Source organism: Magnolia sinica, chromosome 1 (assembly GCF_029962835.1).
Source record: "Magnolia sinica isolate HGM2019 chromosome 1, MsV1, whole genome shotgun sequence".
Lineage (NCBI taxonomy): Eukaryota > Viridiplantae > Streptophyta > Magnoliopsida > Magnoliales > Magnoliaceae > Magnolia > Magnolia sinica.
Genome location: NC_080573.1, coordinates 121,452,154 through 121,468,682, shown reverse-complemented (window position 1 = coordinate 121,468,682; position 16,529 = coordinate 121,452,154). Strand labels below are relative to the sequence as shown.

Below are 16,529 nucleotides of genomic sequence, written 5' to 3'. Positions count from 1 at the left end.
TGTGTGGGGCCTAAATTGTTTCATATATTCCACCTAATCCATTCATAAGATGTGTCCCACCAGGGTGAATGACTCAGGTTAGTCACACGATGAGGAGGACATACGATGGACAGAGTAGATGTCATGCATGCGTCACAGGAGATCAATTGATCTGGACCGTTCATTTTTATGAATTGTTGGCTGGACCTAACTTTCCGTAAATGATCTTGATCGTCCATTTAATAGGTCATTGATCAGATAATTAGAATTGGTGCGGCCTTTGAACTGTGGACCATGAAGCTGGAGGCTTAATGGACAGTCCTACGAACTAGGAACGGTATTACTTTACAGGACATCATCTCTCTTTATATTGATTTGGAGAATACAATTGAGCTGAGTATATTTGGTTGAACCAATTTTCATTAAATATCAGTAAACTTTCACAAAATTAGACTGATTAACCATGAACTATCAAGAAATCTCAATATTTGGTGCAACCAAACGCACCCCTGAAAAATTATCACCAAAACAGAAGTTCTACTTTTATAAAGGAGAACTGATCACATATAGGCAATTACCACAAGTAGAGGTACCGTATCATCTTTCCCAACATGAGAACAGCACACCCCACCACGAAGATTACCTGGGTCACACCATTGTGACACGCAACGGTTCGATTTAATAACATACAGGTGTGACCCACCTACTAAGCGGATCAGAATGATTTTAGAGAATGGTTTTCCTCATGATACTAACAGCAACAGCAACCCCAGCAGCTGCAACGACAGCAACAACAACTACAAAAAATAAAAGAGGGGAAGCATGTTTAGTTTTCTATCAATTATTTTTATTTTTTCTCTCTATAATTTAGACCCATTGCCTCTTGGTTCAGCTCTCTTCATGTTCAAGGACCTAGAGGAAGAGCTTTAAAGATTTGGTAGCTCCTAATAGTCTATCCAGATGTAACTATACAAATGGCATGTGTATAACATCTAGACACCACCACATTCAGTTTGGTCCACTCATCAGGAAGGCGACAGATGTAAGAAAACATGGATGTTTTAAAAGGAAAAATCAGGCCGATGGCCCACATTCAACTTATGCACGAGTAGGCCTGATTTTTGGTGCCAGATCATTATTGCACATTTCCAGCCACGCTATGCAGAGCTCATATGGCATGTAAAAAGAAGCCATGTAAAAAAGAATTGTTTGAAGGAAGCGAAATGATATCCAACACTGAACAAGGCAATTCAAATCAACAGGAATTACATTTCCCCAAAAACACAATTGAATTCCTTCAATTACAAATCCAACACCAGAATACAACTGTGGAGCGTTTGTATTCTCAATCCTACTAAATCCCCCCCTATCTTGAGAAAACCCATTATAGTTCCAACAACATAATCAAATCGATCTATACAGAAAAGAAGAGAACTCTGTGCTTTTTTCCCTACTGTGACTTGTTTCAAAAAGCAAAAACAATGGCAGAGTGGCCTTGCTGTAACAGCCCAAAAAATCAACCCAACCAAAATTAACAATAATAACTGATACCTTCATGTCAAATTTTATCAGCAAGATAACTTGCAAGGAAATCAATTGGCTTGTTGGTACTGAGATTCTGCACATCCTGACACCTAACCTTAAGCCGGACCAAGTAGTCGGCCGCAATCCAAGCAAAGCTCAGCCGCACAGGAGTCCTGACTACATCTTTGTGCTTCAAACCCTCAGATTTATTGACCCACATTGGGTGGTATGTTACTTGGTACCATGCAGACGCCTTCTGTTCATACAACATATTCTTCTCATCATCAGTGAGTTGCTGTTCTTGCAGAGACAGTCCAGTATCCTCAAAAGCCCGTCTGAATTCCTTGTGGAGGGCAGTGTAAGCATGCTTCAGCCTCTCTTTCAGATCGCCCAGCTTCCGGCTGCTGTATTTCGGCATTGACCAAAAGTGCCCGGTCACCAGCTCCTCCTCCGTGCTCACCCTGTACTGTCCCAGAAGAGCATTCAACTGCCCATCATACGAGCACTTGTTGCTCCATGCATCGAAGAGAAAATCTTTCGATCCTGGGATTTCGAGATCTACGTCGTAAGGAATGTCTTCAGGGCCAGGGGCACATGTCTGCTCCTCCGATGCAACATCTTCATCAGAAATGTCCTTGATTTTGCTGTAGAGCTTGCCCAACACCTTGTTTGACTTGTAGGATTGGGATTCGTCTTTGCCCATGAATTCTGGGTAGAGTTTGGGCTTGAGTTCCTGCGGCATTGTGACGAGCTTGCCGGTTTTGGGGAAGTCAACAGCCATTGCTGCCAGCTCTGCCAGTTGGAGGCACTTTTCATCCATTGCACCATATTCGCTGAGATCGGCCTGGACCACATGGGCATTGCAGATGATGCCAAGTTTCTCTTTCACCATGTTTTTCATGAAGAAATCAATTATATCCTGTGGAATGAACATGAATTTGCACATATTAATGACATTATCATTTACTGTGGAATGACTTGAGGAACGTAGGGATCAGACGATTCTCAGGAAAATGATAACGACTGGGAATTCTAGGTCTCCGAAGCAATCCAAATGATATTTAAAGAAGGTTTTGACAAATCAGTAATTGCACAATTCCTAAAATTAGAATCAGATGCTAAAATCATAAGCCAGATGAAATCTTGGAAAGGATTGGCGAATAGTTACATCTTGCAGAAATCTTCAGAATATTAATAAGATATATTAATAAAAGGGATTTGTATTGGTTCTCAGTTCACTCTCTATACTCTCTCATTTGCGCCGAGGGCCATTATGATGCCTTGGGTCACACAAAGTTTCAATGGCACTACAATGTGCCTCCTAAAATTGTTACTTTTGGGTGGTCGGTTGGAAAGAAAAACGTCCTAACAATTGACTACCTTCAGAAAAGATCAATGGTCCTCCCGAACATTTGCCTCCTATGCATGCACAACGAGGAGACAATTGACCATCTCTTCATACATTGCCCTTTTTTGGTTATTCCATGATATGGTCTGTTCAAAAAAGGATCATATATTTTAGGCAAGCATGTGAGCTCTATTTGGGCAGATATTTGGAAGCATTTTCAGGTTCTTTGGACCTTCCCACAGACAGCGGACGACCTTCTTTCTGCTTGGCACAGCGGTTGTTTCGGAAAGACTGAAGATGCTTTGGAGTTTGGGAATTTAGTGGGCTATTTGGGAGGAAAGAAATGCAAGGTACTTTACAAATGAATTGAAGGATGGAGCCAACCTCCCAAAGGGTAAGACTTCTTGTGATTGAATGGGCTTCTGGTCTTTCAAGTCTTTAGGGATGTAATTTTCTTTTTCTTGGGATGTAGCTAGGTCGCTGCCTTGGCGCCTCTGTCTGTTGTTTGTTTTGTTGTTTTCTTTTTTCTTCTTTAATAAAAGCTCGTTATCTTTCAAACAACAACAATAATAATAATAATAACATACACGTGTCAGGTTGTAAGTTAGTGAGGAGTATTTTTGGAATATTTGTCTTTTTTGCTTAATGTAACATGTCATGTTGTAAGTTAGTGAGGAGATTTCTTCTTTTTTTGGTATGCCGGGCCTTTGTAATGGTCCACATATGAAAGGGTGAATGTTGTGCCCATGATCATCACTCCTCTCTTGTTCTGTTGGAACGGGTAGGTTGATTGTTCCATCAAGGATGGTGTACATTGTGGATCGTGCAATTGAAACATTCTTTTATCTGGAAGAGTTGGCCCTAATTTGTATCAACATTATGGTATTCTCTTTAATTTCTTCTATGTGATTAAAGATTTGGGTTCCCAAATCCATTTGATTTTCCTGGGGTTCAAATGACCTCCACAAAATTAAATGGAGCAAAATTGTCTTCAGTGATCTAAATAGATCCTAGTGTTTTCTTACAGCTAAAGGAAAATTAAAATATCTGAATGCAGAGAATCAAATGAAAGTGATAACACATATAAACAATGAATCCAGGAAAATGCTCAGCTCATAAAATGATTGTGGAACAGTATGGAAGCATATATTAGTGTGAATGTGGTGTTTTTAAATACTACAAAGGACAAGAGATGTATTCATCTGATAAAAATATTCTTGTACACATTAGTTGTTTGAAGAGATTTTTGCAATCTAACAAAGAGATAAGCCTCTTGGTGAATATCATTCAAAAGTCAAAGAGATGTGGGAAACACCGAATGTGTATCAACCACTTACTACTGATCTAAAGAAACAACACCAGCAACATGCGGAGTTCCATGTGACTAAATTCTATCCAGCTTAAAACCAGAATGTGAGCCAGTGCGTGTGCAGATCTTCGGTGGCAAAGATGTTCCATCTGTCATATGGTTAGAGGCCCCAGAGTTAATGACATTGGAGCAGAGGACTTGGACCCTAAACAAGTTATACCTAAGTTCACTAATGTGGTCGTAGAAGTAATAGGAACAAACTGATTCTATAGATTTTTCAGCAACTTGGAATACTCTCCTTAAGTGTAACTGTCTCTCTAGACATACGTAGCCGTTGAGTAGTAGGCGTAAAATTAGCTGGATGAGGCCCTCTGCTATCTCTAATGTAAGATGCCTAATTAGCCCATGTTGCCTTTCCATGAAGATCCCAACATTTTTCCACAAAATGATTTGCAAGCCCATAATGGGTGCACTTCTTAGGTCCACAACTCCCTGCCTCACCACGATCACCTCAATTGCCTCTACCACCATGACTGTCATCTCGGCCTCAACCAGTAAAGGATACTAAAGCAAAGTTGTCATTGGCTCCACTTATAGAGCTAAGAGATGCACGTTGGAAGTGAGCATACACTTCATTTAGAGATGGCACATCCTTGCCACTGAAAATTTGTGCACGAACCAGTTCATGTTCACGTTTTACACTGCATAAAAACTTGGTCACATGAAATTCCTCTCATTGCTGATGTTGCTTCTCCAAATCAGTAAGGAGGAGTTGATACATATTAAGCTCCTCCCACATTCCTTTAAGTTTTGAATGATATTCACCCAATTATTTCTCTCTTTGTTAAAGCTTTAAATATTTCCTCAAATAATTGATACGCCCAAGAGATGTTTTTGTCAGATGAATACATTTCTCGTAATGCAACTCACACTTCTTTTGCAAAATCCAAAAATATTACATACGCGCTAATGGAAGGTTCCATACTATTCCACAGCTACGTCGGAATATGAGCATTCTCTTAAATCCATTTATCATATTACTAACACTCTCATCAGGTTTTTCAATGGTCAAGTGTTTTAATTTGCCATTGGCAATTAAAAACACTTGAACATGTGTGGACCACTGAAAAATAGTTCATTTCGTTTAATTTAATAGATATTATTTAGGCCCCTAAAAAAATAGATGGATCTATGAATCTAGTTCTTAAATCACTTTTCTCTTTACATCTAGGACAAGGGACTAGAATATATACCACAAGCTTATACGAACACTATCTGACCTTTCACAACCAACGAACACCCAACTTGTATGCTTCACACAGTATGCACATAATAGGTGAAGAGAATAACCAACCCACACTCCACACATTCCAACCATCATGAGGGTTAATGATCACGAACATGGCATCTGATGAAGGTAATCAGCCCACACGTCCACATGCCACACACACGAGAGGTGATGAACACAAACACTTCATCCCCTTCTTAAAAGATTTCAGCACAAGAAGGATGAAAGAGACTAAAATAAGAGAGGGAAAATAATTATAGATAGAAGGAAGAAAGATTGATTAGATCAAAAACAAGGATGCTCGGATACCATGTAGAATTATAGATTAAAGAGTAAAGAAAAGAGAGCAAAGATATTTGGGAGAAGAGAGGAAAGTTAAGGGTGGACGCCCACCCTCTCCCCTTTATATAAATCACAAAAGGTCATATGACAAAAATACCCTAATAATAAAAAGTAAAATACCTTATATGTCCCGAACCAAAATAAACAACTAATAAAGTCTAGGTAGGTTGTACAATGGTACAGCCCACATCTCCACATTCGTCAACAGATTCTTTAAGCCTTAGCTGCTCGTTTTAATAAAATCATTGTTGCCTTAAAAATAAAAATAAAAATAAAAAACATCACGAAATCGAAGAACATACAAGAAGCGGCAGGAAACTGAAGAACATAAAATGTAGGACACCACAACAACAAAAATGTAGAGTAGAAAATCAGTGACTTTAGGAGATAGAAGTATCACGGAATTGTGACAATTGGCAGTTTGAATGCCAGCCTTGTAAAAGAGTCACATAAACATAATTTACACACATAGCTTTAAGACACATTGTGAAAGATAGCAGATGAAAGGTAGAGTGAAGGATGAAGCAGGGGTAAATTTTAAGACAGCAAATTTCTGCTCTCCACCCATGGGCCAACAGCATTGCTGTGATATCTAACTCTTTTTCAGGAATTTCATCTCGTGCGAGCCAGCCTCGACCATTTAGGATTTCAGAAGCATGAATAGCTTCTCTATTAAATGATGCATCCATACCACCAGCAACGCATGTGCACAAAAGGAGGTCCAGATTGGACTAAAATTAACAAACACGTGCATGTTCAACCATGAGGAGAATGTCCAATTGGACTGTGGAGCCCATAGTCCCTCCCTACTGGATAGCTTTGCTCACCTGTCAATAAGACTGTGGGTACCACAGATCCAATCAACATACTAGGAACCAGCACTTCAGAGTTTGATCCTGTCAACTCCAAATTGACCCAATGTATGGCACGCAGTGACAACAAGCTACCTTCGAACATTCCTTGAGAGCTTAAAGTTTCATTTTCGTTGACTGAAACTAGAGTCACTTGGCTAATAATTGAATCTAGAAGATGCTAAACAAGTCTATGACCATGTTAATTGGAATTTCTTGGATTATATGCTTATGAGGTTAGGCTTTGGGGAAATCTGGAGGGGGTGGATTTTTAGCTGCCTCTCAGCAAAATTCTCAGTTCTGTTAAATGGTTCATCTTGTTTCTTCAAGGTCACTCCTGGTCTCAAGCAGGGGGACCCTTTTTCCCCATTTTTGTTCATTATAATCTCTGAGGCTCTTGACAGGATGTTAAGCGGAGGGGAAAGTCTTGCTTCGTACAAAGGGTTTGTGGTGGACAATTTTCAAACCAGGATTAATCACCTACAGTTTGCAGACAACACCCTTATTTTTTTGTGAACCTTCTAATCCTTCGATAATTTGTCTTGCCATGACCCTTGTTTGGTTCGAGGTTGTTTTGGGTTTGAAAATTAATCAGGCTAATTCTGAATTTCTGAGCATCCACATGGAAATTGGGGAAGTCCAGGCTCTAGCCTCTATCTTTGGTTGCATAGTGGGATCATTTGCCTCTACATATCTTGGGCTTCCACTGCGCGTTGGAAAGCCTGAATTGCATCTCTGGGTCAGTGTGTTGGAGAGAGTGGAAAGTAAACTTGGCCCTGGAATCAAGGTGTTCCATAACGGTAATGATGGGTGTAACGGTGCCCACCGTTACCAATACGCTGAATTGGCATAAAGGCCGATATGGGGGGTGTAACGGCCATACACCCCTATATCGGTCGATTTTTTTTCTCCAATTAATTCAAAATTTTGTAAATATGCATTCGTTTATGATTTGAACATATTTATGGTAGTGTAATGGTCCAATCTTTGGTAAGAATGTTGTATCGGGTTGTTTGATGAATTTATGGATATGACAACTTGAAATTGACTACAAACCTTTTATATTTAATTTTTCTAACTATATAATATCAATATAAATTTATTAGAATGAATGTGATACCAAAACATCTCATATTTATAGATTTTACTATTATATATAATATTTGTGTATTACATACCTTGCGACTCACGTATATCTCATTACAACATACATAATCTTGAAACTGTGTCCTATTATGTAATTTATACATCTAACAATTTGATATCATTTCCTTTAATAGATCTTAAGAAAAAAAAAAACTGAAATTAGATTCGAGTAAAAAGTGTTGCCGATTTGGGGCTGATTTAGCGGACCACTCGTGCCCCAAATCAGCCTCAAATTCATGCAATTTATTGGCACTTATCCCACTAATGGATCCATGGACATTCATTGGACAGTGAAGAATGAAAAATATCAAATGGTGCTATTTCAAAAAAAAAAAGTGTTTGCAAATTAATGGTTAAAATCATTCGAACAATTTGATTTTGGGATTGTGACTTACCAAGATTGGTCCCATAATTTAATTGATTAATTTCGAGTTAATATATGCTTCTTCTACAAAAAATTTAGGGTCTTGTACGTGGGGCCAACCACAATATGTGTATTGTATGTCCATGTCATCCATCCATTTTTCCTACTCATTTTAGGGTATGGTCCAAAAAATGAGGCGAATCTTGATCTCAGGTGGACAACTAGTGAGTGACCACCTGCGCGTGGGGCCCACCTCGATATATTTGTTTATCCATGCCATCCATCTATTTTGCCAACTCATTTTAAGGCATGTTCCCAAAAATAAGTCAAATCCAAATCTCAAGTGCACCGCTAGTGAGTGGCGCCTTAAATGCAAGGCCCATCTCGATGCATTTTTGTATATCCATGCCATCCATCCCTTTTTTAAACTCATTTAAGGGCACAGTCCAAAAATAAGGCAAATCCTAATCTCAAGTGGACCACACAGTAGGGATTGAATTCCCACCATTAAAAACTTATTGGGACCAAAAAAGTTTGGATCAAGCTGTTATCTATGTTCTCCCTTCATCCAAATCTATGTGACCTTATCAATAGTTTGATGGCAAATAAACATTACTGTGGGCCCTATGAAGTTTTTTAACGGTGGGCATTCAGTCCCTACTGTGTGGTCCTCTTGAGATTTGGATCTACTTCATTTTAGGGAAAATGCCCTAAAATAAACTAGAAAAGCTAATGGATGACATGTATACAAAACAGAAATCAAGGTGGGCCCCACGCGACAAAAAAGTGCACTTGCGGCATATGCCGCGAAGTACTTAAAATTTAAAAATTAAATCGAACGGGGGGAAATTGAAAATTCGAAAGGGAAACCTAGAGAGAGAGAAGGGGGGGACGACAGGGAAGAAAGAAAGAAAGAAGGAGGAGAAGGAGAAGAAGAAGAAAAGAAGAAGGTATGCTTCTTTTCATTTCTTGTTTTTTTCCTTAAGGTTACCGTGACAGCGTGACCATAACGGCCATTATGGCCTTGTGAAGGCCGTTATGTCCATGTAACGGCCGTTGTAGTTCTGTTTTTTAGGACCCCTCCATTTCAGCCCTGTATCGCTTAATAGTAACCGCCGTCACCGTTACATATCGGCCTTTACTGTCAATACATAACCGATTTTGCACACCTTGCCTAGAATAATAACCTTCTGCCTTTGGGAGGGAGATTAACAGCTATCATAAGCTCCTTTTCTAACCTTCCCTTGTACTTCATGTCCCTATTTAGATGCCCTAAGTCTATCATTGCCAAGATTGATAACACTGCAGGTCTTTTCTTTGGCAAGGGGGCGCCCTAGGTAGGAAGTTTCCCCTCTAAAATGGGATGAGGTATGTAGACCCACCTCTGAGGGAGGGGTTGGCATTAGGGATCTAGAAATTGTTAACTCCACCCTGCTTGGCAAGTGGGCCTGGCTTTTCCTCTCCGGAGAAGATAGTCGGTGGAAATCGGTTATTTCTATTAAGTATGGTCTTGAAGTGGGAGGGTGATGGACGAAGAAGTCCCCCAATCACAGATCTTCCCATGTCTAGAAGGAGGTTAACAAAGTGTCTGTGATGGTTATTAAGAACACCACCTTTATGGTGGGAGAGGTGACAGAATCAGATTCTAGTTTGATATTAAGTGTGGTTTTTCTCCTTTAGGGCATTTGTTCACAACCCTAAGTGTAGGATCGCGATGTAGTAATAATCTCGGTAAGACCAAGGTCGAATCCACAGGGACTGAAACTTGTACGTTTCTGAAATTAACTAGAAGTAGAACTATAAGAAGATGTGAAACTAATTCTGAAGTATTTTAGAGAGTAATTATGAATAGAGTAATTAAAACTAAGAATTTAAAGGTGAGAACTAGGGTGCCAAGGATTCACTTGTAGTGATCAGGGAGCCCTCTTTATTGATTTAAGTAACACAATTAGAATTGGAGTCTTATCCTATCTAATTGGAAAATACATCAATAAAACCAAATCTAAACTTCCATTGACCTAATTCTCAATGAAGGAGAACTATGATAATTGGCAGGGATTCCATCACCAAACCATGCCCAAGAAACAATGGCAAACAACAGAATTTTACCAATCCCTTAATGTCAAAGCAGGAGAATTGTGAAGATTAAGACGGATTCCATCACCCTACCATGTCCACGGGACGGTGAACAACAGGACTTACTAATTTCACAATCTCAAATCAGGAAAAGAAGATACTCAAAGCTATTACAGATTTACTATAATTTGAGTCATAACAAACCATTAAAAACTAAAAGTATTCTTTAAATATCACATTAGAATCCACAGAGTTCAACATAAACATGAATCAAAGCAATAGAAACATCTCATCATGCTACAAGCTTCACCTCTTAGCCCTATCTAAGAGGTTTAGCCAACCATTGATATGATTGGACCAAAGTCTCTTAAGAAAAACATGAAAACAACTAAGGAAGAAAAAAAAAAAAAACTCTTGGCGATGGCTTCTCCACCCTTTTGCTCCACTCCTTAAACCCTATATGATGCCTAGAAACATCCTAGAGAGTCATATTTATAGTTGTGGAACTCCAACTTTCGCACCTAGTTGGAGAACTCTAGAAACCGCCTCAAATTTACGTAGTTTGTTAAAATAGACTTCACTTTGCGCAGTTTTCCAAAATAAACTTCACTCTGCGCAATTTCACAAAATGACCCAAAGTTTCATAATATGCTTTTTCAGGACGATTTCAGGATTCTTTTTCTTCACTTCAAATCTTTGATTCTTTTCATTCCTCACTTGGTTTTGTTGGATCTTTAGCATGTGAATTCTTCAATTTTGGTCTCTTAAGATCCATCCTTTGCCTTGGTAATTCTTAAGCATCAAATTCATGCTTTTAGCACCCTTTTCAATCCAATCTCTTAAATTCACCTTGCGACACAGACATTGGTAAAATAGAACATTAAACATTATCATGTTCGTAAAACCAAGATATAAATGGGGGATAATATGCAATATTTGACCCTCAATAGGATTCCTTTCCAGCTCTTGCTAGACTTTGCCCCAACACAAATATCTTAATTTTAAGTGTTATGCTTTTTCCGATCAAGGTGGAAACTCACGTTGCTGGCAGTCATGTGGTTCATTTGGCTGGAGCAAAACAATGGTTGTTTTAATAATGTGAAAAGTTTGAAGAGTAGAGTTCTTTGTAAGGTGTTCCATTCTACCAATGAATGGGCACCAAGTAGTGTTTTTTAGCTGGGTGTAAGTTTAGGGGCTGGACTATGTTCCTGCCCTCATTTTTATTTTTATTTTTCTTTCTCTTTTTGGCCTCTTTGGCTCTTAATAATATTCACCTTTCACAAAAGAAGAAGAAGAAGAAGATACTAAACAAAACCTTTAATTCCCAACAAGCCAAATTACAAATGAATCAACAAACTTTGATTTGTAAGAAAGAAACTAAGAAACCCAAAGAGAATCGATGAGAAATAAAATAGAGCTTCAAGGACTAAAATTAAAGAATGAAATATCATACTAGTATTGAAAAAGTGGACAATATTCAAGCAGAATAAATGGGGTTGCCTGAGTAGTGACATCGCGTTTCAGCTCTTGAACTTTTGCAGGGGTATAATCCATTGGCAACCAGCTCCTCTTGCTTGGAGGTATGAGATTTTCATCCCATGTAACAAAGTATAGATCTCCATCTAGGTCGCTTCCAGACGCTTCATTTGCGTGTGGCCTATCTCCTTTCTGAGGGAAAACCAAACAATCCACAAGATGACGCAAGCCAGGCACATCAACTGCTTCCAAAATGCGAATGTCTCCTGGGTGAAGACAAGGGTTTTTAGTAATCGCCACCATCCCCGTGATTACTTTTAGGTTCTTTGTCACACCAGAAAATCTTGAACCATGCTTTATAAAGCAATTTTCTAATGAAGGGGTCGATGCTTGGATAAAGCACTGGCCATGTTCGAGTACCCCTAGTTCATCCAAGCAGCCCATCAACCATCTTCCTGAAGGAACAAATATCCTTGCTTTCATCCGAAGGTCTCCTAGCTGGGCAGACCTTACGCAAGATAGCATCCCTCTCAGATGAGGCTCAGTTGTAGGCTTGAAACCAGCACTCAGCATCATGGCAGCACTGTTCGCCTGCTCGGAACATGATGTGGTAAGGACCTCGAATGCCACATCAGTGTTCTCGAGAATCTGGTTAAGCTTACAAATCATTGAATCCTGCATTCTCACAAACACATCATCAGGAACACACAACGCTGAAAGTAATGTCACAATCTGTCGGTTCAAGAACCCTGGTTGGAACTTTGTCCATGAGACAACTTCAAGTGTCGTATGGTTAGAGACAAATTTGCTCATGCTCGGTCTCAGTGAGAGCCGGATCCCATTGCCATCTCCAGGCCAGCATGCTATGACACCCTTGCAACCAGCATATCTGATTTGATAGGCACAAGGGGGGTTGACCGTGAGTTGCAATTTCTCTGCCACCTCCATAGCTAGATCAGGTGTTATTTTCCCAATCCCATCGGAGAACACGTACGTGTTCCGCTCGATATCAGGAAGTGATGGGTTGACTTGCTTGGATGGCACATCAACTGTTGCATAAGTCGACGAGAAACATTGCCCCATCCTTGCTGCACATTTCGCAACATTTTTGTTATAAAATCTTCCCATCCAACTCTTGATTGTGTCTACATTCACATTTGTATTCTTGTCATTGGCAAAAAACCAAGCAGAATGGTCCCTCAACTGATTTGATGAGAATGCCAGAAAAGAGTACTTCCGTCCACACAGATAAAAGCCATCAGTCAGAATGCTCTTCACCCTTTTAAACACCGTGGTTTTCTGCGGGAAGGGATTCAAAGTCATATCCCTCACAATAGGTGCAACGTAATTAGAAAGAACACTGGAAGTCAGCATTTGCATGCCTTCATCCATGAAAGTAACCCTTAGGAACCTATCGGCAACTTCTTTGTACTGCCGAAGAACCCTGTTAGAAAGCTCTACCTCTGGAGGGATACAGTAAGCATGGGTGGGGGTTATGATCAACCTCCGCACTTCAACATTACCATCAGAAACTCTCTCTTTCTTGAGAAGTTTAGGGTTATTCAACAACCACTCATGGACAAGCTTCAGCCTTTTATAAGCATCGAATACCGGGTGCTTGTATGCGTGCATGTGCCGCAGTGATGTGATATTCACCACAGCAGTCTGGTCTCTTAGTAACCCAAAGAACTCTTCAGACAACTGATGCTGATTGAATATACCTTTGTGGACCAATGCATTTACCAAGAACAACACGTCAAAGCTTATGCCCTCCTTATACTGAATACAGAAAAAAGAATCGGGCATAGGTGCACCAAATTCAGGCTCATCCCGGACTGTGAGTGGACCCTTAGACTGGTATTCAGAAATCCTCCGTTCCCTTAGATATGACAGGGCCTTCTCCAGCTTAGCTCCAAAGCGAGGCGATATAGAGATTTTGAAAGAATTACACCTTCCAATGGCTCTGCTGGAGGTGAAATCTGTGGTCCTGATCCATGGATCCTCATCATCTAACAGATTAAATGGAACAGAGACATAGATGTTGTCATCTGCTGTTCTATAATAAACACAAGGAGATGAAGTCAGCTGTAAGAGCATCAACAATGCTGCTCTATCCTTGTACAGTTTAATCTCAGCAATCTCTCTCACCAGGAACTCCACCTTGAAATCGCATTTAATCACCGAGTGTTTTTTTGTGGACTTCAATGAGAAAGCAGTCTCCTTAGTGAAAAGGATCTTGCAGGTGCCATCGAAGGGATCAACTAGGAAATCAACACCAGAATCAGGTCCCTTCCAACCAACCCAGAACTCATCCCTGCTAAACAGAGCCCCAATCTCAGCACGAACATCAGAGAATTTAAAAGGGTCCATTATCCGCCTCCGGTTAACTCGGAAAGAACTCTCGCTCCCACAATTCACCTTGAGAAAACGGCCCTTCAGGTTGAGCTCACAACGGCCAGCAGCATCAGACGCCCGGGTTGCCGCTGAGGGAGAGGCAAAATGCACGAAGGCATGAGGCTCAACCCTATCATAATCATCATTCCTTCGGATGTTGGAGATGTCAGTGACATCATAATTCGGGTAGGACTCAGGTGGAGTCCAAGAAGTCTTTAGTCTGCACCTCCAAACCAGCCCAATTTCGCGCTCTAAGAAATCTGTGAGCTCCTTTGCAGTGACCTGATTATCGAATCCGCCGAAACTGACCTGGGTAACAATCAACTCCTTTGACTCGTTTACAGTCCCCAAAGACCCCATTTATTTCTACTGCAAATTGAAACCTTAAAGGCGAAGATAATAATGAAGTCCCTTTCTCAAGTCTCAGCTTTGTTTCTTCGCGCTCTTCACTCTCAAACATAAAAAGGCCCTAATACAAGCAACAAAAGGATAACAGATTCATACAATCCTCAGATTTCTTCAATTCATAGTAGATTCAGTGAAAAACTCACAAAATCCAGGATGCATTTGGTTGCATGAAATATCATGAAATTCCATAATATTCATGATATTCGGCGTAGACAAATGCATCATTAGCTAGAATGACAAGGAAAAAAAAAAACTTCACTCTAGGTACCTCTGGGGTTAATTCTGCAAACCGAGACCCGCATTTTCATGAGATCCACCTCATCCATCAAGTATGCTGCCTCATGTTAACCATTGAACCCAAAAATCCCGATAATTCAAAACTCAGATAGGTCACATCATAGGAAACAGTTGGGATGGGACGTCCATCATTAGAAGTGTAGGGCCCACCATGATGTTCATATGCCATCCAAACCATTCATCTGTTATCCCTCATCAGGATGAAAGAATTACCCAAAAATCACAGTATTACAAAACTCAGTTGGGCCATACCATGTAATTTTGAGGTTTTAGGTCTAATCGGGTGGCACATCAGAGTGTTGAATCAGCCTGAAATTTTGGGATCAAGGCCAAACAAGGGTGGTCTATGTGATGGACGGATTGGATTTCATGCATGTCAAGTCGTTTCCCCACATTAACCCCGGTAGTTACCTAGAAAGAGGTAACAAACGTCTTCCTAAAATCTCGAACATTCAAAATAATAATATTTGACAAATTTCAATCAAAAGATGGCAAAAATCTATATCCATCAACACAAAAATCACTCCATTTTACGAAAATCCAGTCGTTAATAAACCAATTCCCCCAAAAAATCGTAGAAAACTCCAACTTCAATTTACGAAAATGCCATCTAATCCATCTTACTAGGATTTAAAAAATAAATAAATAAATAACCTACATTTGCAAAAACATGGAAACAGGAAAAAAGAACTGAAATTCAGAATAGAAAACCCTAATTACCGACTCAGATGAGAAGGAATTCAAAAGACGATCGAGATTTCTCCGGTCTCCGATTCCTCCAGCAAATCGTCTACAAAATGACAGAGAGACAGATAGGAGATTTCGATGATTGAGGATCCCTCTTTCTCTCTCTCTCTCCCTCTAGCTTGGAGTGGAAGTTTTTTCACGCGGGAAGTGCGATCAGACAATTGCTTTTCCTGTGTACAAACGCAGTGATACTAATCTCGCTAACATGCGCCTTGGGTGTACGATGTGGACGCCTCTCTCCATACCTGAGCTTGGAGGCGAAGCTGCTTCACGCGGGCACTGAGACGTCGTTTCTCTGTCTGCGGACGCGCGCTGCAGCGATACGAATCTTGCTAATACGCGCCCTGGGTGTACGATGACGAGGCATCGTGGAGGATGCGGAAGCGTGGGCGTAGTTCGCAGACAGCCCAATACGCTCAATTACAGTAATAAATAGGCCTATGATCAGCGCAATCTCACTCGTGTCAGAGATCCGGGCCATTCATGAGAAGGGGCGTGCAGTCCTGGCCATCATCGCAATATCTTGGCTTTTGAATTATAGCCCAGGCCTGCTTTGTCCAGGCCTGATGTGCAGCCCAAATCCATATTATTTTGGACCGTCTAGGCCTTGTTTGGGTAAACGGCTTTGGGTGTAACGAGGCTAATGGAATTACTACGTCAGGTGCATTTACCGCCGTCAGTGGATGGTCGGGTGGTTTGAGCTGAGTGTAGAGCCAATCTCATACCCACCAAGTGGCCGTTTGGCTGCTGTGTATTGCAACCATTCCACCAACGTAAACGGATTGGCTACTCCCGCTGACACCAGCTCCGTGGCTGGTGTTCAGTGCTCTATGAGCCCCACCATGATGTATGTGTTTCATCCATTCCGTTCATCCATTTTTAAAGATCATTTTATTCATTGATCCAAAAAATGAGAGGGATATAAATCTCAGGTGGACCACACCACATGAAAACAATAGTGATTGGATATCAATCATTAA

The 16,529-nt window shown here is 40.4% G+C and overlaps 1 protein-coding gene across 3 annotated transcripts; it reads right to left on the bottom strand.

Annotated features, from left to right (window-relative positions):
- Positions 1 to 1,228: 1,228 nt before the first annotated feature.
- On the bottom strand, positions 1,229 to 15,943 carry LOC131256340 (RNA-dependent RNA polymerase 6-like). 3 transcript variants are annotated; one of them, XM_058257290.1, is made up of 4 exons: positions 15,214 to 15,943; positions 14,774 to 15,111; positions 11,728 to 14,566; positions 1,229 to 2,422 (listed from the first exon to the last, which is right to left on the bottom strand). In XM_058257290.1, exons 3-4 carry the CDS (start codon positions 14,455 to 14,457, stop codon positions 1,538 to 1,540), a joined length of 3,615 nt encoding a protein of 1,204 aa, XP_058113273.1. In that variant the 5' UTR covers positions 14,458 to 14,566; positions 14,774 to 15,111; positions 15,214 to 15,943; the 3' UTR covers positions 1,229 to 1,537. The 3 variants fall into 3 exon arrangements, with proteins under 3 accessions (XP_058113273.1, XP_058113282.1, XP_058113278.1); XM_058257299.1 differs by lacking the exon at positions 14,774 to 15,111 and having other exon boundaries at positions 15,523 to 15,943; XM_058257295.1 differs by lacking the exon at positions 14,774 to 15,111 and having other exon boundaries at positions 15,527 to 15,943.
- Between the last annotated feature and the right edge of the window lie 586 nt (positions 15,944 to 16,529).